General features: G+C 51.8%; 1 protein-coding gene across 1 annotated transcript in view; it reads left to right on the forward strand.

Annotated features, from left to right (window-relative positions):
- Positions 1-13370: 13370 nt before the first annotated feature.
- Positions 13371-25078, forward strand: part of KCNK5 (potassium two pore domain channel subfamily K member 5) — a 28967-nt gene continuing 17259 nt past the window's right edge. Inside the window, exon 1 of the mRNA XM_040430769.1 lies at positions 13371-13855. Coding sequence (XP_040286703.1) covers positions 13670-13855 — 186 coding nt within the window. The 5' untranslated portion in view covers positions 13371-13669. The remainder of the gene's footprint in view (positions 13856-25078) is intronic.

Here is a 25078-nt window from a genome sequence, read left to right on the forward strand (position 1 = left end):
CAGCTCTGGAGTATAATACAGGATGTAACTCAGGATCAGTACAGGATAAGTAATGTATGTACACAGTGACTGCACCAGCAGAATAGCGAGTGCAGCTCTGGAGTATAATACAGGATGTAACTCAGGATCAGTACAGGATAAGTAATGTATGTACACAGTGACTGTACCAGCAGAATAGTGAGTGCAGCTCTGGAGTATAATACAGGATGTAACTCAGGATCAGTACAGGATAAGTAATGTATGTACACAGTGACTGCACCAGCAGAATAGTGAGTGCAGCTCTGGAGTATAATACAGGATGTAACTCAGGATCAGTACAGGATAAGTAATGTATGTACACAGTGACTGCACCAGCAGAATAGTGAGTGCAGCTCTGGAGTATAATACAGGATGTAACTCAGGATCAGTACAGGATAAGTAATGTATGTACACAGTGACTGCACCAGCAGAATAGTGAGTGCAGCTTAGAGGTTATAGAGATTCAATGGAAGCTGTAAATGGCGATTAGAGGTGGAATCCCTCATTTCCCCTACAATAGCAGTGTGCAGTATGGATTGTAGTCTATGGGGCGGTTTCCAGCACACCCAATTTACACTGTCATACAAGCCGTACACTGACTACTGTACACTGTATAAGATCTTCAGTGTTGTCCCATGAAAAGATAGAATACAATATTTACAGAAATCTCAGGGGTGGACGGACTGTGAGATACTGTAGGTCCCGGAGTCCTCAGTATCCTTCAGGACATGTCACCTGAGTTTCACTTTGGATGTAATGAGCTTCCTGATTTTATCAGTGACACATTAACCTGTTCTGCGCTGCTTCATCATGACACAACCATTTCCTGCTTCCCGAATTGTGCAGGTCGTTGCCGTGAATCCCCCGGGGTGCAGCTCACAGGCCACTGTCCCGTCTCAGTCATCCAGTCTGGACAATCCTCTGTTCTCTAGACTGATACATTGTAACAAGAGAGGTTTGTGCTGTATGTATTTACTCCACAGAGGGTTGTCTACACTTGATACAATTGTAACAAACCTTCAAATGTAAGAAGTATCTAGGTCTGTGTCAGCCTCTGGCTTTGAGAAGACTGTTCCTGTTCACTGACAGCAAGCAGATCTTGAAAATATTGATGATTTTAAACACAATCTATTACAAAATTGCATATTTTTTTTCAATAAAGTAGAAGTGGAGACCCCCTTTAATCTGACCATAGATCTAAAAAAGCCACCAGACCAGACATCTCCCCCCCCCCCCCTCCATCAGATATATGCCCTCTTCTAGAAGTCAGATCATGTCTATTGGGGGGGGGGGGGGAGATAAGCATCAGAAACAACTTTTGCCGCTTATATCAAGGGAGACAATAGTATTTGGTAATCCCGTTTCCCCAGCTACAGATATCGGAGGACCATGAGCTGACCCTATAGGCATCGGTTAACTAGCGGATCCAATAGTCCTAATGGATTTTGGGTTCATCTGTGATGCTCCATACATTGGTTTGAAACATGAGTCTGTTGGGCAGGAAGGTGTCTCCACGTTCAAGCACTGTGGTCGAGATGGCACCCTCTGCATACAAGTGCAAGATTATGGCCTCTTGATTGACACCTCAGGTCATCTACTGGGTCACCCACCTAGACCCCTTCCTATAAAGGGTCCATCTTAGAGATTTGTGTCCTTCAATACATGTACTTTAAAGGTTTGCGTTCCTTCTCCTCCGTCCTCCTGGGATTTTCATTCCTTATCATTGACCCAAAAAGCCGGACTGATAACATTCTGCAGATGACCAACGTTACGAAAGCATCGCCTAAATCAATCTGCATAATAAATAAGCCAGGTCATTGTAGACGACTCGCTGGAATCGCCTCGTGGCAGCTGAATGAGCGCTGGGCGAGGCGGCTCCCTGGCCGATGTCACTTTTGGCTTCATAGTCGTCCTGCACATTCGTAAGCAGCTCGGGGAGTGGTCGCTTGGAGCGATGGACTAGAATTCAGAAGATGATCTCTCTGGCAGGAACCATCGTCCTCGTCCACGTGTCCAATCAATGTGTTTGGTCTCAGGTGACGGAGATGGATTTGGCAAGGAGAGATCCGCAGAGCTCGGAGAAGCTTGATTAAGATGTCTTCAACAATTTCCAAGATGAAAAGGGGGCGAAGAGTCTCAAAGGCTTCAAGGATATTCCATGTGCTGGGATCTTCAAGAAGAGACAACTCGTGTTCTGGTCACAAAGTATCAAGCTGTACACAAGGCTCTATATGAGGAGCATAGGGTCTGCTGTAGGGCCCAAGTACTGGGGGGAAGGGGACCCAATCCCCAGATAGTAACCTGCACTCAGACACCTCAACATTAGCAATCAAAGGAGGACACCATCTAAAGGTCTTTCCACCTTCACCTTCTACATGGGATGGGAAGCAGGTTAGGTGGACAAGTTCCTGTCCTGGAATGCAGTTTTGGATACATGAATCAGCATTGGGAGGGGACACCTAGATGTTTGCTATGTGCCACTAGTTATAGAGAAAATTTCAGTAATCCAAGGAGCCAACTGTCTGATTTTGGAAATCAATGGTCCAGATAGTGATACTTTCCAGGTCATCACAAGCTCATCTCCAGCCAGACAAGTCTCCAATTAGAGGTTTTCCGTTTCTTATGTATTGATGGTCTATCCTCAGGACAGGCCATCAGGAGTCCAACCCTTGCCAATCAGCTCTTCTTCAGAAGCTCTGGTGCTGGACCTACACAGCTCCAACCCTTCTGGAGCGACACCTCAATGGGCGCGGCCCCTAATTCAGAGCTTTCTGGTTCATGCACATGGCTGTATGACCTATCCACGTCCATGATATCCTATTATGGACCCATATGGAGGTACCTTCCATTGCCTTGAGGAGAGAATATAATGCACGGTTTGGCGGCACAAGGAGTGCATACAGGAGACGACTTCTTATGTTGAGGGAATAGTGATGTACATGAGCCACCATGGTAGACAGTGAGGGGGGATAGAATCCTGCACGACACGTAAGGTGCCCATACACAATCCATGGCTTCCGCCTATTTCCTCCACACACATGCACACTTGGTTCGGTTGAGCATGCATGTGTTTTCAATGGCATGAGAAGAGAAAGTCTCTACCAAATGAAAGCTTTATCCTTCCCTCCCCCAACGTCATTGGTCAGGAGACCCCAGTCGGCCACTGAAATTGATGGGTTCAGCAGACGATAGTCCTATGTGTATGGGGGACTTTAGGAATCTGGATGGCGGCCATTGGTGGTTATCAGCCAGGCCAAGATAAGAAATCGAGTAATATTACAGGGTAGAGTCCATAGCCTGTGAGCGCACCTTACAGGACAGGAGAAGGCAATGGACATTTAGAGTGTAAGCTCTGCAGGACGCAGAGGTCGGGGGAATGTCAGTAATTTCCCCATCCCGGATCCCAGCTATGATGATAATACTTCATCTCTCCAATGTAAACCATCCAATCATGGAAAAACACAAGAGGACGGCGGATTCTTCGGGTTCACGTACGGCTGACATTTGAGGATGTTCACAGGAGGCGGATGGCAGTTGTTGTTTTTTTTAGCGCCTGAGGCACAAGACGGCTCGTTACTTCCCCATAGACAATCACAAAGCAATAATTGTGCAGAGATCCAACAGTTTCAGGTGTAAACACAGCTCGGGGGCCTGCAGTTAAAGGGACGTGGGGCCGCCACATACACAACGCACACAGAATCTGCAAAAACCCGACCCCAAGAGCTTGCCATTAACTTGTTCCATAACCCACGGCCCAAAATCTCTGGTTCTGGGGGACGAACGGGCCCAGGACAGCCGGCAAGGAAGATACAAGATACATAGAGCGGTATTATTTTTCGGAACGGCTGTTGGATGAGAGCGGCTCCGGCCTCTGCACTCACTGATCAGACAGAAGGCTTCATATAACCAGAAGAGGGAGACCCCCGGGCACCAGACCACAAGAAACCAGGGGCCGTGGCTCCAAACCAATCACTTAAAGGGGTCCTCTCACTTCAGCAAATGGCATTTATTATGTAGAGGACGTTAAAGGGGTTTTACCATCACATACAATGGGGGCATAACGCTAGGATAGGTGCCGGTCCCACCTCTACAACAAGAACAGAGCGGGGAAATGAATGCAGGGCGCACTGCGCGTCGAAAATAGCCGAGCCAGATGAATGGGAGCCCCATACAAATGAATGGGAGCAGGGGCCGCGTGAGCACAGTGCGCTCCCATTCACTTGTATGGGAGCAGCGCTTGGTGGTGGACGGACCCCGGGAAACCCGGGGTCCTCCAGCCACAGCTCTCCCCGGCTCCGTTCTCCTTGTAGGTGCAGGTCCCAGAGGTGGGACCCGCACCTATCAGACAATGGGGGCATATCCTAGACGATCCTGTTTGGAGGAGACTCTGGAGACGAGGGTCTATTACTGTTCGGGGGATCGGCCCTGTACGCATCACGGCCGCTCTTACATTGTATTCCCAGTAAATTTCCCCCCCAATCACCAGACTGTGGCTGAAGGACCCCCTCACATACAATGCATTGTGGTTCACCACAGGAAAAACATAATGACATTACTGCACGGGGTTAATTAGATCTAAACGTAAAAACAGACGAGAACAGCAACAGTGACACCAAGTGGAAAGGTGGAGACCAAGTCCAAGAGAGGAGACCTCATCCCCAAAACGTGGGGGAGTACGGATGTGTGCCAGTAACAGGTCTGCAGAGGTCACTACTAGCCCCCCAGTGCCCAGAACCCTCAGTGCTTAGGTCCCCCAGAGCACAGGACCCTCAGTGCTAAGGCCCCCCTGAGCACAAGACCCTCAGTGCTAAGGCCCCCCAGTGCTAAGGCCCCCCAGAGCACAGGACCCTCAGTGCCCAGCCCCCAGGACCCTCAGTGCCCAGGACCACCAGTGCCCGAGCCCCCCTAGTGCACAGGACCCCCAGTGCCCAGAACCCTCAGTGCTTAGGCCCCCCAGAGCACAGGACCCTCAGTGCTTAGGCCCCCCAGAGCACAGGATCCTCAGTACTTAGGCCCCCCAGAGCACAGGACCCTCAGTGCCCAGTCCCCCAGTGCCCAGGATCCTCACTGCTCAGGCCCCCCAGTGCCCGAGCCCCCCCAGTGCACAGGACCCTCAGTGCCCAGGATCCTCACTGCTCAGGCCCCCCAGTGCCCGAGCCCCCCCCAGTGCACAGGACCCTCAGTGCTCAGGCCCCCCTAGTGCACAGGACGCTCAGTGCTCAGGCCCCCCATGCCCAGGATCCTCAGTGCTCAGGCCCCCCGTGCCCAGGATCCTCAGTGCTCAGGCCCCCCAGTGCCCAGGACCCTCAGTGCTCAGGCCCCCCAGTGCACAGGATCCTCAGTGCTCAGGCCCCCCAGTGCCCAGGACCCTCAGTGCTCAGGCCCCCCAGTGCCCAGGACCCTCAGTGCTCAGGCCCCCCAGTGCACAGGACCCTCAGTGCCCATGACCACCAGTGCCCGAGCCCCCCAGTGCACAGGACCCTCAGTGCTCAGGCCCCCCAGAGCACAGGACCCTCACTGCTCAGGCCCCCCTAGTGCACAGGACGCTCCGTGCTCAGGCCCCCCAGTGCCCAGGACCCTCAGTGCTCAGGCCCCCCAGTGCACAGGACCCTCAGTGCCCATGACCACCAGTGCCCGAGCCCCCCAGTGCACAGGACCCTCAGTGCTCAGGCCCCCCTAGTGCACAGGACGCTCCGTGCTCAGGCCCCCCGTGCCCAGGATCCTCAGTGCTCAGGCCCCCCAGGGCACAGGACCCTTAGTGCCCAGGACCACCAGTGCCCGAGCCCCCCAGTGCCCAGGACCCTCAGTGCTCAGGCCCCCCAGTGCCCGAGCCCCTCAGTGCACAGGACCCTTAGTGCCCAGTGCCCCCCTCCCGCCCCCAGTGCCCAGCCCCCCAATGTTCTATCCACTGCATGAAAGGACTGTGGCGTTATACACTGGCAGTGCAGAGGGGAAGGCAGAGTAGGCGGCCGCCTAGGGCGCTGGTGGGGGCTCAGTACATAGACATTACATTCAACAAAACAAAAAAACAAACATGGAGAAACCAAGAAACCAGGCCAAGGCTGCAAAAAAATAAAATACAATACAGCGCTCTGCTAAGCTTTTTGTGTGTTTTGTTGTTTTTTTGTTTGTTTTTTTGCAAGTCATGCATTTTTCTACAGGAAAGTATGTGCCCCCTTCTGATGTCACCTCCTCTGTAGATCAGTCTGAAAAATAAGCCCTAATAAAAAAAAAAAAACAATATGACACCATTAAAAATGTAAAACATAGGTCCCAAAAAAAAGGAAAAAAAACTGCGGCAAAAAACACCACAAAGAAGAAAACCGCATTAAATAATAAATCCCATATACTTATGGGGGGAGGGGTCACTTATTTATGCTCCTTTTATAATGATTTCAATACTAGTGGAATTAAATCTCTAGTCCTCCAGCTGCTGGGGCACTACAACCCCCCCCCCCCCAGTGCTCTATTAGAGGGGTCCCTTCTATCTGGAGGTGCCCTTTATTAGAGGGGTCTCCTTTGTCTCGGGGTGCCCTCTATCAGTGGGATCCCTTTCTCTCTCTCGGGGTCTCCTGTGTCTAGGGGTGCCCTGTATTGGGGGGGGTCTCCTCTATCTCGAGGGGTCCTCTATTTGCAGGGTCCCTTCTATCTCGCGGTCCCTTGTATTGGGGGGAGATCTCCTCCATTTGTGGGTCCCTTCTCTCTCTCTCGGGGTGCCCTCTATCAGTGGGGTCCCTTTCTTTCGGGGTGCCCTGTATTAGGGGGTGTCTCCTCTATCTCGGGATGCTCTGTATTAGGGGGGGTCTCCTCTATATCGGGGTGCCCTGTATTAGAGGGGGGTCTCCTGTATCTCGGGGTGCCCTGTATTAGGGGGGTCTCCTCCATCTCGGGGTGCCCTGTATTAGGGGGGGTCTCTATCTCGGGGTGCCCTGTATTAGGGGGGGTCTCCTATATCTAAGGGTGCCCTGTATTAGGGGGGGTCTCCTCTATCTAAGGGTGCCCTGTATTAGGGGGGTCTCCTCTATCTCAGGGTGCCCTGTATTAAGGGGGTCTCCTATCTCAGGGTGCCCTGTATTAGAGAGGGGTCTTCTCTATCTCGGGGTGCCCTGTATTAGGGGGGGTCTCCTATATCTAAGGGTGCCCTGTATTAGGGGGGGTCTCCTCTATCTAAGGGTGCCCTGTATTAGGGGGGGGTCTCCTCTATCTCAGGATGCCCTGTATTAAGGGGGTCTCCTATCTCAGGGTGCCCTGTATTAGAGAGGGGTCTTCTCTATCTCGGGGTGCCCTGTATTAGCGGGTCTCCTCCATCTCGGGGTGCCCTGTATTAGGGGGTCTCCTCTATCAGTGGGGTCTCCTCTATCTCGGGGTGCTCTCTATCAGTGGGGTCTCCTCTATCTCGGGGTGCCCTCTATCAGTGGGGTCCCTTTCTTTCGGGGTGCCCTGTATTAGGGGGGGTCTCCTCTATCTCAGGGTGCCCTGTATTAGGGGGGTCTCCTATCTCAGGGTGCCCTGTATTAGAGAGGGGTCTTCTCTATCTCGGGGTGCCCTGTATTAGGGGGTCTCCTCCATCTCGGGGTGCCCTGTATTAGGGGGTCTCCTCTATCAGTGGGGTCTCCTCTATCTCGGGGTGCTCTCTATCAGTGGGGTCTCCTCTATCTCGGGGTGCCCTCTATCAGTGGGGTCTCCTCTATCTCGGGGTGCCCTCTATCAGTGGGGTCTCCTCTATCTCGGGGTGCCCTGTATTAGGGGGTCTCCTCCATCTCGGGGTGCCCTGTATTAGGGGGTCTCCTCTATCAGTGGGGTCTCCTCTATCTCAGGGTGCCCTCTATCAGTGGGGTCTCCTCTATCTCGGGGTGCCCTCTATCAGTGGGGTCCCTTTCTTTCGGGGTGCCCTGTATTAGGGGGGGTCTCCCCTATCTCAGGATGCCCTGTATTAGGGGGGGTCTCCTCTATATCTGGGTGCCCTGTATTAGAGGGGGGTCTCCTCTATCTCGGGGTGCCCTGTATTAGGGGGGTCTCCTCCATCTCGGGGTGCCCTGTATTAGGAGGGTCTCTATCTCGGGGTGCCCTGTATTAGGGGGGTCTCCTCTATCTAAGGGTGCCCTGTATTAGGGGGGGGGGTCTACTCTATCTCGGGGTGCCCTGTATTAGGGGGTCTCTATCTCGGGGTGCCCTGTATTAGGGGGGGTCTCCTCTATCTAAGGGTGCCCTGTATTAGGGGTTGTCTCCTCTATCTCAGGGTGCACTGTATTAGGGGGGTCTCCTATCTCAGGGTGCCCTGTATTAGAGAGGGGTCTTCTCTATCTCGGGGTGCCCTGTATTAGGGGGTCTCCTCCATCTCGGGGTGCCCTGTATTAGGGGGTCTCCTCTATCAGTGGGGTCTCCTCTATCTCGGGGTGCTATCAGTGGGGTCTCCTCTATCTCGGGGTGCCCTCTATCAGTGGGGTCTCCTCTATCTCGGGGTGCCCTGTATTAGGGGTTCTCCTCTATCTTCGGGTGCCCTCTATCAGTGGGGTCTCCTCTATCTCGGGGTGCCCTGTATTAGGGGGTCTCCTCCATCTCGGGGTGCCCTGTATTAGGGGGTCTCCTCTATCTCGGGGTGCCCTCTATCAGTGGGGTCTCCTCTATCTCGGGGTGCCCTCTATCAGTGGGGTCTCCTCTATCTCGGGGTGCCCTCTATCAGTGGGGTCTCCTCTATCTCGGGGTGCCCTGTATTAGGGGGTCTCCTCTATCTCGGGGTGCCCTGTATCAGTGGGGTCTCCTCTATCTCGGGGTGCCCTGTATTAGGGGGTCTCCTCTATCAGTGGGGTCTCCCCTATCTCGGGGTGCCCTGTATTAGGGGGTCTCCTCTATCTCGGGGTGCCTTGTATTAGGGGGTCTCCTCTATCTCGGGGTGCCCTGTATTAGGGGGTCTCCTCTATCTCGGCGTGCCCTGTATTAGGGGGTCTCCTCTATCTCGGGTGCCCTCTATCAGTGGGGTCTCCTCTATCTCGGGGTACCCTCTATCAGCGGGGTCTCCTCTATCTCGGGGTGCCCTCTATCAGTGGGGTCTCCTCTATCTCGGGGTGCCCTGTATTAGGGGGGTCTCCTCTATCTCAGGGGGCCCTCTATCAGTGGGGTCTCCTCTATCTCGGGGTGCCCTGTATTAGGGGGTCTCCTCTATCTCGGGGTGCCCTCTATCAGTGGGGTCTCCTCTATCTCGGGGTGCCCTCTATCAGTGGGGTCTCCTCTATCTCGGGGTGCCCTTTATCAGTGGGGTCTCCTCTATCTCCGGGTGCCCTGTATTAGGGGGGTCTCCTCTATCTCGGGGTGCACTGTATTAGGGGGTCTCCTCTATCTCGGGGTGCCCTGTATTAGGGGGTCTCCTCTATCTCGGGGTGCCGTCTATCAGTGGGGTCTCCCCTATCTCGGGGTGCCCTGTATTAGGGGGGTCTCCTCTATCTCGGGGTGCCCTGTATTAGGGGGTCTCCTCTATCTCGGGGTGCCCTCTATCAGTGGGGTCTCCTCTATCTCGGGGTGCCCTGTATTAGGGGGTCTCCTCTATCTCGGGGTGCCCTCTATCAGTGGGGTCTCCTCTATCTTGGGGTGCCCTCTATCAGTGGGGTCTCCTCTTTCTCGGGGTGCCCTCTATCAGTGGGGTCTCCTATCTCGGGGTGCCCTCTATCAGTGGGGTCCCCTCTATCTTGGGGGGCCCTCTATCAGTGGAGTCTCCTCTATCTCGGGGTGCCCTGTATTAGGGGGTCTCCTCAATCTTCGGGTGCCCTCTATCAATGGGGTCTCCTCTATCTCGGGGTGCCCTCTATCAGTGGGGTCTCCTCTATCTCGGGGTGCCCTCTATCAGTGGGGTCTCCTCTATCTCAGGGTGCCCTCTATCAGTGGGGTCTCCTCTATCTCGGGGTGCCCTGTATTAGGGGGTCTCCTCCATCTCGGGGTGCCCTGTATTAGGGGGTCTCCTCTATCAGTGGGGTCTCCTCTATCTCGGGGGGCCCTCTATCAGTGGGGTCTCCTCTATCTCGGGGTGCCCTGTATTAGGGGGTCTCCTCTATCTCGGGGTGCCCTCTATCAGTGGGGTCTCCTCTATCTCGGGGGGCCCTCTATCAGTGGGGTCTCCCCTATCTCGGGGTGCCCTGTATTAGGGGGGTCTCCTCTATCTCAGGGTGCCCTGTATTAGGGGGTCTCCTCTATCTCGGGGTGCCCTGTATTAGGGGGTCTCCTCTATCTCGGCGTGCCCTGTATTAGGGGGTCTCCTCTATCTCGGGGTGCCCTCTATCAGTGGGGTCTCCTCTATCTCGGGGTGCCCTCTATCAGCGGGGTCTCCTCTATCTCGGGGTGCCCTCTATCAGTGGGGTCTCCTCTATCTCGGGGTGCCCTGTATTAGGGGGTCTCCTCTATCTCAGGGGGCCCTCTATCAGTGGGGTCTCTATCTCGGGGTGCCCTGTATTAGGGGGTCTCCTCTATCTTCGGGTGCCCTCTATCAGTGGGGTCTCCTCTATCTCGGGGTGCCCTCTATCAGTGGGGTCTCCTCTATCTCGGGGTGCCCTTTATCAGTGGGGTCTCCTCTATCTCCGGGTGCCCTGTATTAGGGGGGTCTCCTCTATCTCGGGGTGCCCTGTATAAGGGGGTCTCCTCTATCTCGGGGTGCCCTGTATTAGGGGGTCTCCTCTATCTCGGGGTGCCCTCTATCAGTGGGGTCTCCTTTATCTTGGGGTGCCCTCTATCAGTGGGGTCTCCTCTTTCTCGGGGTGCCCTCTATCAGTGGGGTCTTCTCTATCTCGGGGTGCCCTGTATTAGGGGGTCTCCTCTATCTCGGGGTGCCCTCTATCAGTGGGGTCTCCTCTATCTTGGGGTGCCCTCTATCAGTGGGGTCTCCTCTTTCTCGGGGTGCCCTCTATCAGTGGGGTCTCCTATCTCGGGGTGCCCTCTATCAGTAGGGTCTCCTCTATCTCGGGGTGCCCTCTATCAGTGGGGTCTCCTCTATCTCGGGGTGCCCTCTATCAGTGGGGTCTCCTCTATCAGTGGGGTCTCCTCTATCAGTGGGGTCTCCTCTATCTCAGGGTGCCCTGTATTAGGGGGGTCTCTATCTCGGGGTGCCCTCTATCAGTGGGGTCTCCTCTATCTTGGGGTGCCCTGTATTAGGGGGGTCTCTATCTCGGGGTGCCCTCTATCAGTGGGGTCTTCTCTATCAGTGGGGTCTCCTCTATCTCGGGGTGCCCTCTATCAGTGGGGTCTCCTCTATCTCGGGGGGCCCTCTATCAGTGGGGTCTCCTCTATCAGTGGGGTCTCTATCTCGGGGGCCCTCTATCAGTGGGGTCTCCTCTATCTCGGGGGGCCCTCTATCAGTGGGGTCTCCTCTATCTCGGGGTCTCCTCTATCAGTGGGGTCTCCTCTATCTCGGGGTCTCCTCTATCAGTGGGGTCTCCTATCTCGGGGTGCCCTCTATCAGTGGGGTCTCCTCTATCTCGGGGGGCCCTCTATCAGTGGGGTCTCCTCTATCTCGGGGGGCCCTCTATCAGTGGGGTCTCCTCTATCTCGGGGGGCCCCTCTATCAGTGGGGTCTCCTCTATCAGTGGGGTCTCTATCTCGGGGGCCCTCTATCAGTGGGGTCTCCTCTATCTCAGGGGGCCCTCTATCAGTGGGGTCTCCTCTATCTCGGGGTCTCCTCTATCAGTGGGGTCTCCTCTATCTCGGGGTCTCCTCTATCAGTGGGGTCTCCTATCTCGGGGTGCCCTCTATCAGTGGGGTCTCCTCTATCTCGGGGGGCCCTCTATCAGTGGGGTCTCCTCTATCTCGGGGGGCCCTCTATCAGTGGGGTCTCCTCTATCTCGGGGGGCCCTCTATCAGTGGGGTCTCCTCTATCTCGGGGGGCCCTCTATCAGTGGGGTCTCCTCTATCTCGGGGGGCCCTCTATCAGTGGGGTCTCCTCTATCTCGGGGGGCCCCTCTATCAGTGGGGTCTCCTCTATCTCGGGGGGCCCTCTATCAGTGGGGTCTCCTCTATCTCGGGGGGCCCTCTATCAGTGGGGTCTCCTCTATCTTGGGGGGGTCCTCTATCAGTGGGGTCTCCTCTATCTCGGGGGGGGCCCTCTATCAGTGGGGTCTCCTCTATCTCTGGGGGCCCTGTATTAGAGGGGGGTCTCCTCTATCTCGGGGTGCCCTCTATCAGTGGGGTCTCCTCTATCTCGGGGTGCCCTCTATCAGTGGGGTCTCCTCTATCTCGGGGTGCCCTGTATTAGGGGGTCTCCTCCATCTCGGGGTGCCCTGTATTAGGGGGTCTCCTCTATCTCGGGGGGCCCTCTATCAGTGGGGTCTCCTCTATCAGTGGGGTCTCTATCTCGGGGGCCCTCTATCAGTGGGGTCTCCTCTATCTCGGGGGGCCCTCTATCAGTGGGGTCTCCTCTATCTCGGGGTCTCCTCTATCAGTGGGGTCTCCTCTATCTCGGGGTCTCCTCTATCAGTGGGGTCTCCTATCTCGGGGTGCCCTCTATCAGTGGGGTCTCCTCTATCTCGGGGGGCCCTCTATCAGTGGGGTCTCCTCTATCTCGGGGGGCCCTCTATCAGTGGGGTCTCCTCTATCTCGGGGGGGCCCCTCTATCAGTGGGGTCTCCTCTATCAGTGGGGTCTCTATCTCGGGGGCCCTCTATCAGTGGGGTCTCCTCTATCTCAGGGGGCCCTCTATCAGTGGGGTCTCCTCTATCTCGGGGTCTCCTCTATCAGTGGGGTCTCCTCTATCTCGGGGTCTCCTCTATCAGTGGGGTCTCCTATCTCGGGGTGCCCTCTATCAGTGGGGTCTCTATCTCGGGGGGCCCTCTATCAGTGGGGTCTCCTCTATCTCGGGGGGCCCTCTATCAGTGGGGTCTCCTCTATCTCGGGGGGCCCTCTATCAGTGGGGTCTCCTCTATCTCGGGGGGCCCTCTATCAGTGGGGTCTCCTCTATCTCGGGGGGCCCTCTATCAGTGGGGTCTCCTCTATCTCGGGGGGCCCCTCTATCAGTGGGGTCTCCTCTATCTCGGGGGGCCCTCTATCAGTGGGGTCTCCTCTATCTTGGGGGGGTCCTCTATCAGTGGGGTCTCCTCTATCTCGGGGGGGCCCTCTATCAGTGGGGTCTCCTCTATCTCTGGGGGCCCTGTATTAGAGGGGGGTCTCCTCTATCTGGGGGGCCCTCTATCAGTGGGGTCTCCTCTATCTCGGGGGGCCCTCTGGCTCGGGCCCCTTCTCTCTCTCCGCAGGTTTCCCGCACAGTGCCGGAGCCCCGTCCCCTCCCCCGGTGCGGTACCGCAGTGTCCCGGGGCGGTCTCTGCCCCAATCTCCTCCCCACTTCACCGTCTACAAATATGAACCCCCGTGAGTCAGAGCCGCACAAGAGACGTGTCTGGCCGCAGTGCTGCTCCCCGCAGCCCCCTCCATGCTGGCAGCCCCCGGTGCCCCGCTCCGTCCCGCACACTCCCCGCGCGGCCACAAACTCGGGAAAGAAACTTTCGTTACATTGTAGCAAAGAGAAGTTGTTAGAGCGGCAGCGCGCATGCGCGGGGGGGTGCACCAGATTCAAACAGCTGGTGCAAAGGGCTCCCCTCCAGTCCAGCTGGCATCTCCGGCCGACCCATGCCAGGCTCCAACAGGGGCACAAGCCTAGAGTAAGTGTAGCAGCAGCCGCCATGGTGGACAGAGGGCCCCTCCTGACCTCTGCCATCATCTTCTACCTGTCCATAGGGGCAGCTATCTTCCAAGTCTTGGAGGAGCCCAACTGGAAGCAAGCGACCAAGGAGTATGACGAGAGCAAAGCCAAGATCCTGACCAGGTTCACCTGCCTGAGCACCAAGGACCTGGAGGAGATCCTGGAGGTAAGAGTCTGCCAGGTTACAGGCACTTGCTGCTTTAATGCTCTGTGCTGCTGTGTGTCCAGTTTGTATTGGAATCCCTGTGCCCAGGCTTTGTGTCTGCACTGGGCTTTATAAAGTGGTCTGCGATGGACCTGGTGCCTTCTGCGACTTACCGCTCAAATCTGGCGCAATTTGAAGCCTGCCCGACAAGCCTGGGTGGCATTTGCTTTATATTTTGTGGCAATTTGATGTTTTTTACATAATTGGACAATAGGATTGTTGTCTCTGCGCTGCCACCCCCCAACATGATGGAGGCGGTCATTCTGGGCGCCATATTTACGCCTTTTTTTTTTTTTTGTTTGGTAAACTGATAACGAGTCCAAAGTGTCTTCAAGTGAAAGTGCTGAAGTCTTCCCCCTCCCCCACGCTGTAGAGCTCAAGGACTATCCTCCCGTAATAATGGTTTATGGTCGTTGGAATTGTTACTTTGCGTCCTCCGGTTGGGCAGGATTGGCGCTCTGTGGGCAAAATAAACAGAAACGTAATGTTCTCAAGTTGCATCATTCCACCCTGCGCCGTCCCAGCTCAGCTACATCCCTTCGCTTGCTTTGTAAGTTGCGGAATTTTCTGCCGCGTGTGAAGACGCCCTAAGCCCGCCGTACGGCTACCTGCACGCGGATAACGTGTGGTTTTCCGTGTGCGAAAAAATGCCGCATAATACAGTGAGCGAGACAGGACAGATCTCGTGTACTCTTTCCGTGCGGATCCGCACCGTGTCTACTGTTTTTGCAGATTTTTTAAAATTTTTTTTTTGCCCGAATTTCACCCTTTGCAGTACAGTGGGTGAGATCTGCGGCAAATCGTCGACAAAAACCCGCAAGTAACACGTAGATTTGGTGAGGAAACGCACGGAAATCTGCGTGACAATCCGCGCACCCCGTGTGCAGGTTCACACTGAGGGTTTTGTCTACGAACCTATCCCGTGGTAGAAACCACTGCGGGATTAAAAAAAATAAATAAAAAATTATGGTGCGGACTTGCGCATTAAGTGGGGCTAAACCACAACCACGTTCCCGCTGCGAGAGTTCTGCGGAAAAGCGCACTGCAAAAATCCTCGACTGTGTGAACTGAAAACAATAAAACGATCTCAGCGCAGATTCGTCTCGGTTTTTGGCACCGAATCTGCGCTGGAACCTGCGCCAAAAAATGCTGTGTCTGAACATGCCCATAACCTAGCGATCCAAGCGGCTTCACGTTTCTGGTGGTCCGCGGTTGTCCTGGTGAAAGCTATGCATTGCCTCATCTATTGACCCCGGGTGGGCAACCTTAGCGTTTGGCGCCCCCGGGGTGGGAGACGTCTGTTCGTTTTGATCACGTAAATATCAGTTTGGCGCGCGGAGGGGGTGCAGACGGAGGTTGGGCCTCACATAATGGGGCTGCCAGGGTCAGGATTTAGTCTTTTAGCGCTCTGATTGGCCAGTCTGGTTTACAGCATGGTGCGGACGTGGACGCAGCACGTCGTCCTCCTGTCCTATCTTGCACCATTTGCTCGGCTTTTATTCTCCCGGTCTCTAAAGGGCAGTGGTCTCCAAACGTTGTAACTAGTGCTCCCAGCATGCTGAGGGTTGTAGTTGTTGGAGTATTCTGCTAGTTTTTATGGAAAAGTCTGAATGAATTTTATAAATTTTTTTGCAACATTCTGGAAAGTTTTTTTTATTTATTTATTCCCTAAGGAAAGTCTGTGTAGCTGCCTGTAGTGAAGGGGTTAAATGCCCGGGCTTGCGCACTGCCCACTGGCTTTACATTTGGGGGCTACAGTGTCTGTCTTGGAGGAGCAGGGCGATCTAGGATGCCGGCCGCGAACCAGGATCTCTAAGGTCTCTCCAGCGACTCGCTGTGAAGGTGTGGTCCGTGAGATAATGGGGTTAAAGCTGCCAGATGTCAGTGTTTCCTGCGGTCAGAAGCCGAGCAGCAAGTGAAGTGCAGATAATGTGGTGGAAGGACAAAAAAGGCGCGCAGGTCGTGCCCCCGGGGTCTGTCGCCTGCAGAATACAAAAACTATGAAAAAAAATTACAACCGTTTTCAAAAACAAACAAACTGTTCTCCCTTCTGTCACATGGGCAGGGCGTGCCGGGCACTGAAGTCCTCTCCACCTGTGCAGCTGTTTTAGGTGTTGTGGAGGTGACGTCAGGTGTTATTGGGAAGTGACAATACATTCGCCCTCCTTCTGTTTGCTTTCTCTTGCGCTCCTTTATGCGCCTCGTTGGTCGCCCTCTTCTTTGTGTCGGATTAGTCTGTCATTAGAACTTGGCTGAACTTGTTGGGTGACGCATATTAAAGTCGCGTGCGGCCACTTTGCAGTACTTTCTACCGCCCCTGTGATTTGTACACACGTTACTATTCAGAAGGGCTGGAGATAAGCAGCTGTCGGACCCCTCTGTTCCCACTTATCTCCTGCGACGCCAAGGATGAGACGGGTAAATATCCAGCTGCTATGCAGCCTCCATAGGGGGTCAGCAGCAACCTCTGGCACTACTACAACTCTCAGCATGCTCCATTCACTTTTTATAGGAGTTCAGAGAACAGCCAAGCAAGTGGGGAGGCTGAGAGTTGTAGTCTGACAACAGCTGGAGTGCTGGAAGTTATTGACCTCTGGATATGTTTTGGCAAAATCCATCAACAAAATTCTGTCAATGGGCAACTGTACAGCGGTGGGCCGGTGTGTTGGGGAAGGGGGCTGGTACTGCGGCAGGGGGCCGGTGTGTTGGGGCAAGGGCCCAGTGTTGTGGTGGCAGCAGGACGGTGTTGGGGCAGGGGGGCCAGTGTGGTGGTGGTGGCGGCAGCAGGCCGGCGTGTTGGGGCAAGGGGCCGGCGTGTTGGGGCAAGGGGCCGGCGTGTTGGGGCAAGGGGCCGGCGTGTTGGGGCAAGGGGCCGGCGTGTTGGGGCAAGGGGCCGGCGTGTTGGGGCAAGGGGCCGGCGTGTTGGGGCAAGGGGCCGGCGTGTTGGGGCAAGGGGCCGGCGTGTTGGGGCAAGGGGCCGGCGTGTTGGGGCAAGGGGCCAGTGTTGTGGTGGCAGCAGGACGGTGTTGGGGCAGGGGGGCCGGTGTGGTGGTGGTGGCAGCAGGCCGGTGTTGGGGCCGGTGTGTTGGGGCAAGGGGCCAGTGTGGTGGTGGCAGTAGGCCGGTGTTGGGGCAGGGGGGCCGGTGTGGTGGTGGCGGCCGGTGTGGTGGTGGCGGCAGCAGGCTTGTGTTGGGGCCGGTGTGTTGGGGCAGGGGGTCTGGTGTGGTGGCAGCAGGCCGGTGTTGGGGCAGGGGGGCCGGTGTGGTGGTGGCGGCATCTGGCCGGTATTGAGGCAGGGGGGGCGGTGTGGTGGTGGCCCTAGATGTCTTCATTTGCCAATGCTCTTAATTACAAACCAGGAGAATGCATTGAAGGTGTTGGGTGGAGTATGACGGAAACAAGCCAAACATGTTGGGTCAAAATGATGTTCTCTTCAAAGTTCCTCGTGGACTTTCTTGCCTTGAGGACTTTTGTGTACACCCCTGGAGTCGGCACTGTGGGAATTCGGCATCGGAGCTTTGTACACCTGTTCAGTCCTTAGATCCTGGACTGGAAAAACTGGTTCCCCGACTCCAGAAGTTTATTCAGTGTCTGGTTTCCTAAGTGGCGGATGGGGGCCTGTGATGTGACGGTGGCTTCTTGTTGAGCAATGCTCTGGAGTCATCATTGGGCAACATTTTCAACTTGTGTTATTACTGTGACAACAGGGCAAACTGCCAGTGTCCATGAGGTGGAAGAGGGTGGCACTAAGTACTGGTGACCACACAGGTGTCAGTCTAACTACTTCTATTGGCCCCAGCTAAAAAAACCTTCATAGATGCCTACAGAAAACCCAAAACATTAGGCACCAGGGCCAGAGTTCTAGACCACCTGGGTTTCTGCAGTGACCTATGTCTGAATAGGACAGTCGGTGTTGGCTGCGGACTCAATGTAGCCCTAGAGGGTCTCTGTACGCCTGGGCTTGATGGCCCTTGTCTTATGATCCACTGACCGGGAAGACCATCAGGTTCTCCTTTGTCACATACAAGGGATAGATTATTCTGAGGTCATCGGCCCTTAATGTTACGTCCAATCTAAGACCTTAGAAGGCGGATGGAAAAGGCGTCAACGTTTTTTGCCTTGTCTGTTGGAGTCTATGGTAGTCTGAAATCCACCTCTTGTCTCATCAGAGGCTTGGGGATGCCGTTCTCTACCTCCCTCGTGCTTTCTGGTGAAATGATGGACCCTGACAGACCCCATTAGAATTCGAGAGGGTCCCTGGGCGCCGTGGGGATCAATCATGTGATTCCATCTCGCTGTTATTTTCAGTTTTCTGCTCTTATGACTGAATAGGAAAGCACCTGGGATGGAACGAGGATCCGCTATTTAACCTTCTCAGGTGGTCGGCGTTAACCCCTCGCCGGACAGAACCTAACCCCTTCCTCCGCTGACGGCGCGGCCGGCTAATAGCGTGGAGCGATTTCTTCCTTCCATTGTTGTTCTTGGCTCTTGTCTTCAGTCTTAGCAGCTCGTCTTGCTCTGCGGAGCTGCCAGGGAGGTCGGCATGCTCTTCAGAGCTGGGAGCGGCAGGAGTGCGTGTTTGACCTACTTCTTGTCCTGTGCGCTTTCCAAGAGCGAATATCTGAAGTCTCCTCCACCGTGAACATGGAATCCATGAGGATGCAGCAGTACTGTGCGGGCGCTAATATATACGCAAACGCTGAACATCCTAATGGCCCCGACAAGGCGACCTCGCTTACAATGGTCCCTGCGCTAACGGGAGGCTTGCCAGTCTCGAGTAGTAATAAAACTGGGAGCCACGAGGCACATGGTGCCTCCAGTGAGTTGTTTCACCTCTAGTGCAAACTGATACGTTGTGGAGGACCCCTTTAACTGCAGGAAATTGTAAAAAAGTGCAGTGTCCCGTGAATCGTTCAGCTGTCTATTCAGATTCCGGGGCCCCGAGGAGCTTCTGAATGAGTCTTCTGTCCAGAGTCCACCAGGGACCTCTAGATATTTCCAAGTCTGTAAATGGCACAATTCTCCTCCCTTTCACAGCAGAAAGTATGTGCCCCCCCGATGCCCTCCGTTGTGTAATCTGCAGTGTAGAATAATCAATTAAAGGGACAGCGTCACAAACATGAAATGTCCATCTCCGCGTTGTCACCCTGTCTTTAAGGTGTCAGACATGTAATGGCCACCATCAAACTGCCCCTTAGGGGGCTGCCATTGATATTGCGAATTTATATAGATCTTCATAATTCTGTAGTGTAAAGTGTCAGTCTACACTGTCGTTCAGGGATTCTGTTCACTGACCTATATCTGCAACGCATGGTGTGGGGGGGGGGGGGGGGAGTAGAAAATTCTGTGGGGCTTCGTAGAAAACCAGTAGATCTGTCGGCAGAAAGTTCTAGGCGTTGGGGAGATGCACTTGTGGGGGCGAGGCCCCTCTGCACCTGCACACACGAAGGGGGAAGTGCGTCCTGCTGACACCAGCCTGGGGTTTCCTGCTGCCTCTGATCTGCTGAGGAAAGGATGAGTCTGCAAGAGTGAAAGTGACACTCGGCAACGTGGCCGGGTCAAATTATAAAGGTCTCTCTCCAGCAGGTTGAATTGCAAAAATCCTTGCGCCCCCCCCCCCCCCTTTCCCCAGCACCACATGTGCAGGAGCCTTCTGACCGTTCATGTGCCTTCATCTCCACTGCGATTCCATGCACTGCAACAGCTCTGCTCATCCTGAGCCTCTTGAATAGAATGCTAGAGCTGCAGTAAAGACTGACATTTACCCACAAAGGCTAGTAGAGAGATCTTAGAGGCCTCTGCTCTGTTCATATTCTCCAAATCGCTTGACAAATTGGGTCATTTTGCCTTAGAGTGCCGTGCCGTGTTACATTGTGTCACTCGTCTTGTAAACAGATTGATACGCGGAGGACGACGCATTTTTTAATCTTTTGATTCAAAAGTTCACGGTTTCTGTTGGCGGCGGCGTTATCATAGAGGGCAAAGGTCACTGGGGAGACTTGAAGTTTCACGTACCTGTAGGTATCATCCATATACAGAGGAATGTGAGTTAATATAAAATCTGCGTTATCGCTAATATCTTCATTACCTTTATTAACGCTCATTTTTTGCTGCGTAGGGAAAATATGGAAACCATAAACAAGCAGGCGATCTGCCCCGATTGTGGCTTTCTTCTAGAGCAGAGGTAGGCCGCTGTTGTGAAACTACAACTCCCAGTATGCTCTTCTCAGAACTGTCATAAAAAATAAATTATTTATATTTTTTGTGGAACCATTTGTTTCAATCCCCCCCCCCCCCAAAAAAAAAAAACAGAAGTTACTCCGTGTGCATTCCATTTCCGTATTTCCGTTCTGCAAAAGAATAGAACATGTCTTATTATTGTCCGCATTATGGACAAGGATAGGACTGTTCTATTAGGGGCCGGCTGCTCCGTTCCGCAAAATACGGAATGCACGCGTACGTCATCCGTGTTTTGTGCACCGCAAAATGCATACGGTCGTGTGCATGAGCCCATAGAGACACAACAAAAATAACAGATCCACCAACTGCAGCCTGTTGATGGTTTCCAGACAGCGAGTGGAGAGAGAAAAAGGTCAACTAAAAGTGAAAATGTTTCTTTTTAGAGATGACGGCGCTTAGGTCCCTTTCACACGAGCGAGCTTTCCCGCGCGGGTGCAATGCGTGAAGTGAACGCCTAGCACCCGCACTGAATTCTAAACCATAATTTCTATGGGGTTGTGCACATGACCTGTTTTTCACGCATCACTTGTTCGTTTCGTGAAAATCGCAGCATGTTCTATAGTCTGAGTTTTTCACGCAGCCCTGGCCCCGTAGAAGTCAATGGGGCTTTAGTGAAAAACGCACTGTATCCGGAAGCAAGTGCGAATGCTATGTGCTTTTCACTGATGATCACGAAGAGTTGTTGTATTTTGTAAACGCAATCGCAGACAAAACGGACTGAACTTGCTTGCAAAATGGTGCGCGTTTCACTGAACGCATCCGGAGCAGATCCGTCGCGCTCGTGTGCAGGAGGCCTCGCAGTGCGCCCTATGGCTTGCACACAGTATCGGGTAGTCGTGGCCCCACCCGTGGTACCGGCACATATCGTGAAGTGACTTTTATCCTTCTATGGTGAACAGCGCCTATAATTTATCTCCCACCTTTTGGCACCGGAGCCGGAGATTACAGGAATGGAAGTGAGTAATATCGGTTATTACCCTGCGGTCGCCCATGTTCACCCAGAGCCCTTGTTTTCTTTGGGTGGGGTCACCATCCTTCGAGGCTCCTCTGCCCCGGTTTTTTCCTTTTGGACCGCTGTGTGATATTTTTCTTTTTCCCCCTACTTTGTATAAAGCTTTGCCAGGCTGATGCCAGTTTCTCAGAGTCGCATTCTTCGCACGTTAGGTAACTGGTGTGTTCGCCGCCCGGAGCTGGGTGTCTATTTTTTGTAGGTCTCTCGCACACGAGTCCAGGATTTCCTGACTTACACATCGACATCCTATTCCCATGCGGTGAACGCTCCATTCTCAAGGTTCCATGGACCTGTAAATTGGCGTGGTCATGTGACACGGCACGGCTGCCTTCGTGATGTCTCCACCTGTGCACACCCTAGTGTAGAATAATGTTCTGGGAACTGTCTGTAGACCCCATCCAGTCCTGGGAGTAATTAATGGTCTAAGGCAGGGATGGCCAATCTGTGGATCTCCTGCTGTTGTAAAACTACAACTCCCACCATGCCCTGCTGTAGGCAGTCTGGGCCTGCTGGGAGTTGTAGTTTTGCAAGAGCTGGAGAGCCTCAGGTTGGCCATCCCTGGTCTAGGCTACTGCTTGGTGTCCAATATCATGGTCGCTTCCTCTTCCCAACTAAGAGCGAAGAACTGAGGTCTTCTTAAGGCTCACCCTGTCATGGACATGGTTCCTCCAGGTGATTCCTACAGAAGAATATTGTGCTCGAAATGCGCCACCTCCTTGGACTATAAGACTCTCAAGGGCATTGCATTAAGTTGAGTAATTCCTTTTGGGTTTGTCCGGTCAGACAAGACCAGTAAGAATGAGTCCTGCAGCCACTTACTGGTTAGATGATCATCTCGTGCAGCTTTACATACCTCAAGAAAATCTTCAAAGAAATGTAAAACTTCCTCCCCAAATACAAATTCCCCCAAAAATATTCATCTTTCACTCATCCAATCTGCTAAATTGTTGTTCTATCAAGTGTTTTGGCAACGTTGGGTGACGGCCCCTGTGGGAGCCACAACTCCACTGTATGGGGTCCTCGCCCAGCTTTCCCATATCCCTGATGTCACTGTTCCTCACATGTACAATACAGTAAGAAGAGCACAAGCCGATAACTTGTATTTGCAGCGGCTTTCTTCATCCTTGATGATTAATTGCAGGTGCCTATCTATGGGGTCACCACATGAAGCCTTTCTAATATCTGACTACTCGAGTCACCTCTATCTGGAATGGAAAAACTGAGTTCAACTTCCTGCCCAGTGTCTGAAATCCACATCTGTCTGTATACTCCACTGCTCAACATGTGGCCCATTAGTCTGGTAATGTGTTCTTGTTTTTTCTCTACCCCTTATCTTGTGTAATATATATGTCTGATCCCAGGTCTCCGGCCTCTCGAATTCTAATCCATAGCAGGTGTCTACACCGCCAGACATGACTACTAATAGACTCCGCAGACATAATATAGAAGGAGTAGAACTTGTGACAAAGAATATAACTACTATAATACTGCTCCTATGTACAATAATATAACTACTATAATACTGCTCCTATGTACAATAATATAACTACTATAATACTGCCTCCTATGTACAATAATATAACTACTATAATACTGCTCCTATGTATAGGAATATAACTACTATAATACTGCTCCTATGTACAAGAACATAACTACTATAATACTGCTCCTATGTACAAGAATATAACTACTATAATACTGCTCCTATGTACAGGAATATAACTACTATAATACTGCCTCCTATGTACAAGAATATAACTACTATAATACTACCTCCTATGTACAAGAATATAACTACTATAATACTGCTCCTATGTACAAGAATATAACTACTATAATACTGCTCCTATGTACAAGAATATAACTACTATAATACTGCCTCCTATGTACAAGAATATAACTACTATAATACTGCTCCTATGTATAAGATTATAACTACTATAATACTGCCTCCTATGTACAATAATATAACTACTATAATACTGCTCCTATGTACATGAATATAACTACTATAATACTGCTCCTATGTACATGAATATAACTACTATAATACTGCTCCTATGTACAAGAATATATCTACTATAATACTGCCTCCTATGTACAGGAATATAACTACTATAATACTGCCTCCTATGTACAAGAATATAGCTACTATAATACTGCTCAATGTACAAGAATATAACTACTATAATACTGCTCCTATGTACAAGAATATAACTACTATAATACTGCTCCTATGTACAAGAATATATCTACTATAATACTGCCTCCTATGTACAACAATATAACTGCTATAATACTGCTCCTATGTACAAGAATATAACTGCTATAATACTGCCTCCTATGTACAAGAATATAACTACTATAATACTGCCTCCTATGTACAAGAATATATCTACTATAATACTGCTCCTATGTACAAGAATATAACTACTATAATACTGCCTCCTATGTACAAGAATATATCTACTATAATACTGCCTCATATGTACAAGAATATAACTACTATAATACTGCCTCCTATGTACAAGAATATAACTACTATAATACTGCCTCCTATGTACAAGAATATATCTACTATAATACTGCCTCCTATGTACAAGAATATAACTACTATAATACTGCCTCCTATGTACAAGAATATATCTACTATAATACTGCCTCCTATGTACAAGAATATAACTACTATAATACTGCCTCCTATGTACAAGAATATAACTACTATTATACTGCTCCTATGTACAGGAATATAACTACTATAATACTGCTCCTATATACAAGGATATAACTAGTATAATACTGCCTCCTATGTACAAGAATATAACTACTATAATACTGCCTCCTATGTACAAGAATATAACTACTATTATACTACTCCTATGTACAGGAATATAACTACTATAATACTGCCTCCTATGTACAAGAATATAACTACTATTATACTACTCCTATGTACAAGAATATAACTACTATAATACTGCTCCTATGTACAGGAATATAACTACTATAATACTGCTCCTATATACAAGGATATAACTAGTATAATACTGCCTCCTATGTACAAGAATATAACTACTATAATACTGCCTCCTATGTACAAGAATATAACTACTATTATACTACTCCTATGTACAGGAATATAACTACTATAATACTGCCTCCTATGTACAAGAATATAACTACTATAATACTGCCTCCTATGTACAAGAATATAACTACTATTATACTACTCCTATGTACAGGAATATAACTACTATAATACTGCTCCTATGTACAAGAATATAACTACTATAATACTGCTCCTATATACAAGAATATAACTACTATAATACTGCCTCCTATGTACAGGGATATAACTACTATAAGGCCCCTTTTACACGAGTGAGTTTTCCGCGCGGGCGCAATGTGTGACGTGAACGCCTAGCACCCGCACTGAATCCTGACCCATTCATTTCAATGGGTCTGTGTAAATGAGCGTTGTTTTCTCGCGCAGCCCTGGCCCCATAGAATTGACTGGGGCTGCAGTGAAAAAACGCATCGCATCCAGAAACAAGTGCGAATACAATGCATTTTTCACTGACGGTTGCTAGGAGATGTTATTTGTAAACCTTCAGTTTTTTTTATCACGCGCGTGAAAAACTCATCAAAACACACGGGAAAAACTGAACGTGATCGCAGACAAAACTGACTGAACTTGCTTGCAAAATGGTGCGAGTTTCACTGAAGGCATCCGGAGCCGATCCGCCGCGCTCGTGTGAAGGAGGCCTAGCCGTGAGCAGGGAGTAGACTCTGTCATCGTTTGACCTTTGTCAGGACTGACGTCCTCTTCCTCCATATTAGAAGTATCTACCACCTGGCGATTCTCTTATACTGTTACACTGTTCAGTTTGTCGTCCTGTAGTTCTATGTTATACATGTTTGGGGGGGGCTTC

Source organism: Bufo bufo, chromosome 4 (assembly GCF_905171765.1).
Source record: "Bufo bufo chromosome 4, aBufBuf1.1, whole genome shotgun sequence".
In the NCBI taxonomy this organism is placed as follows: Eukaryota; Metazoa; Chordata; class Amphibia; order Anura; family Bufonidae; genus Bufo; species Bufo bufo.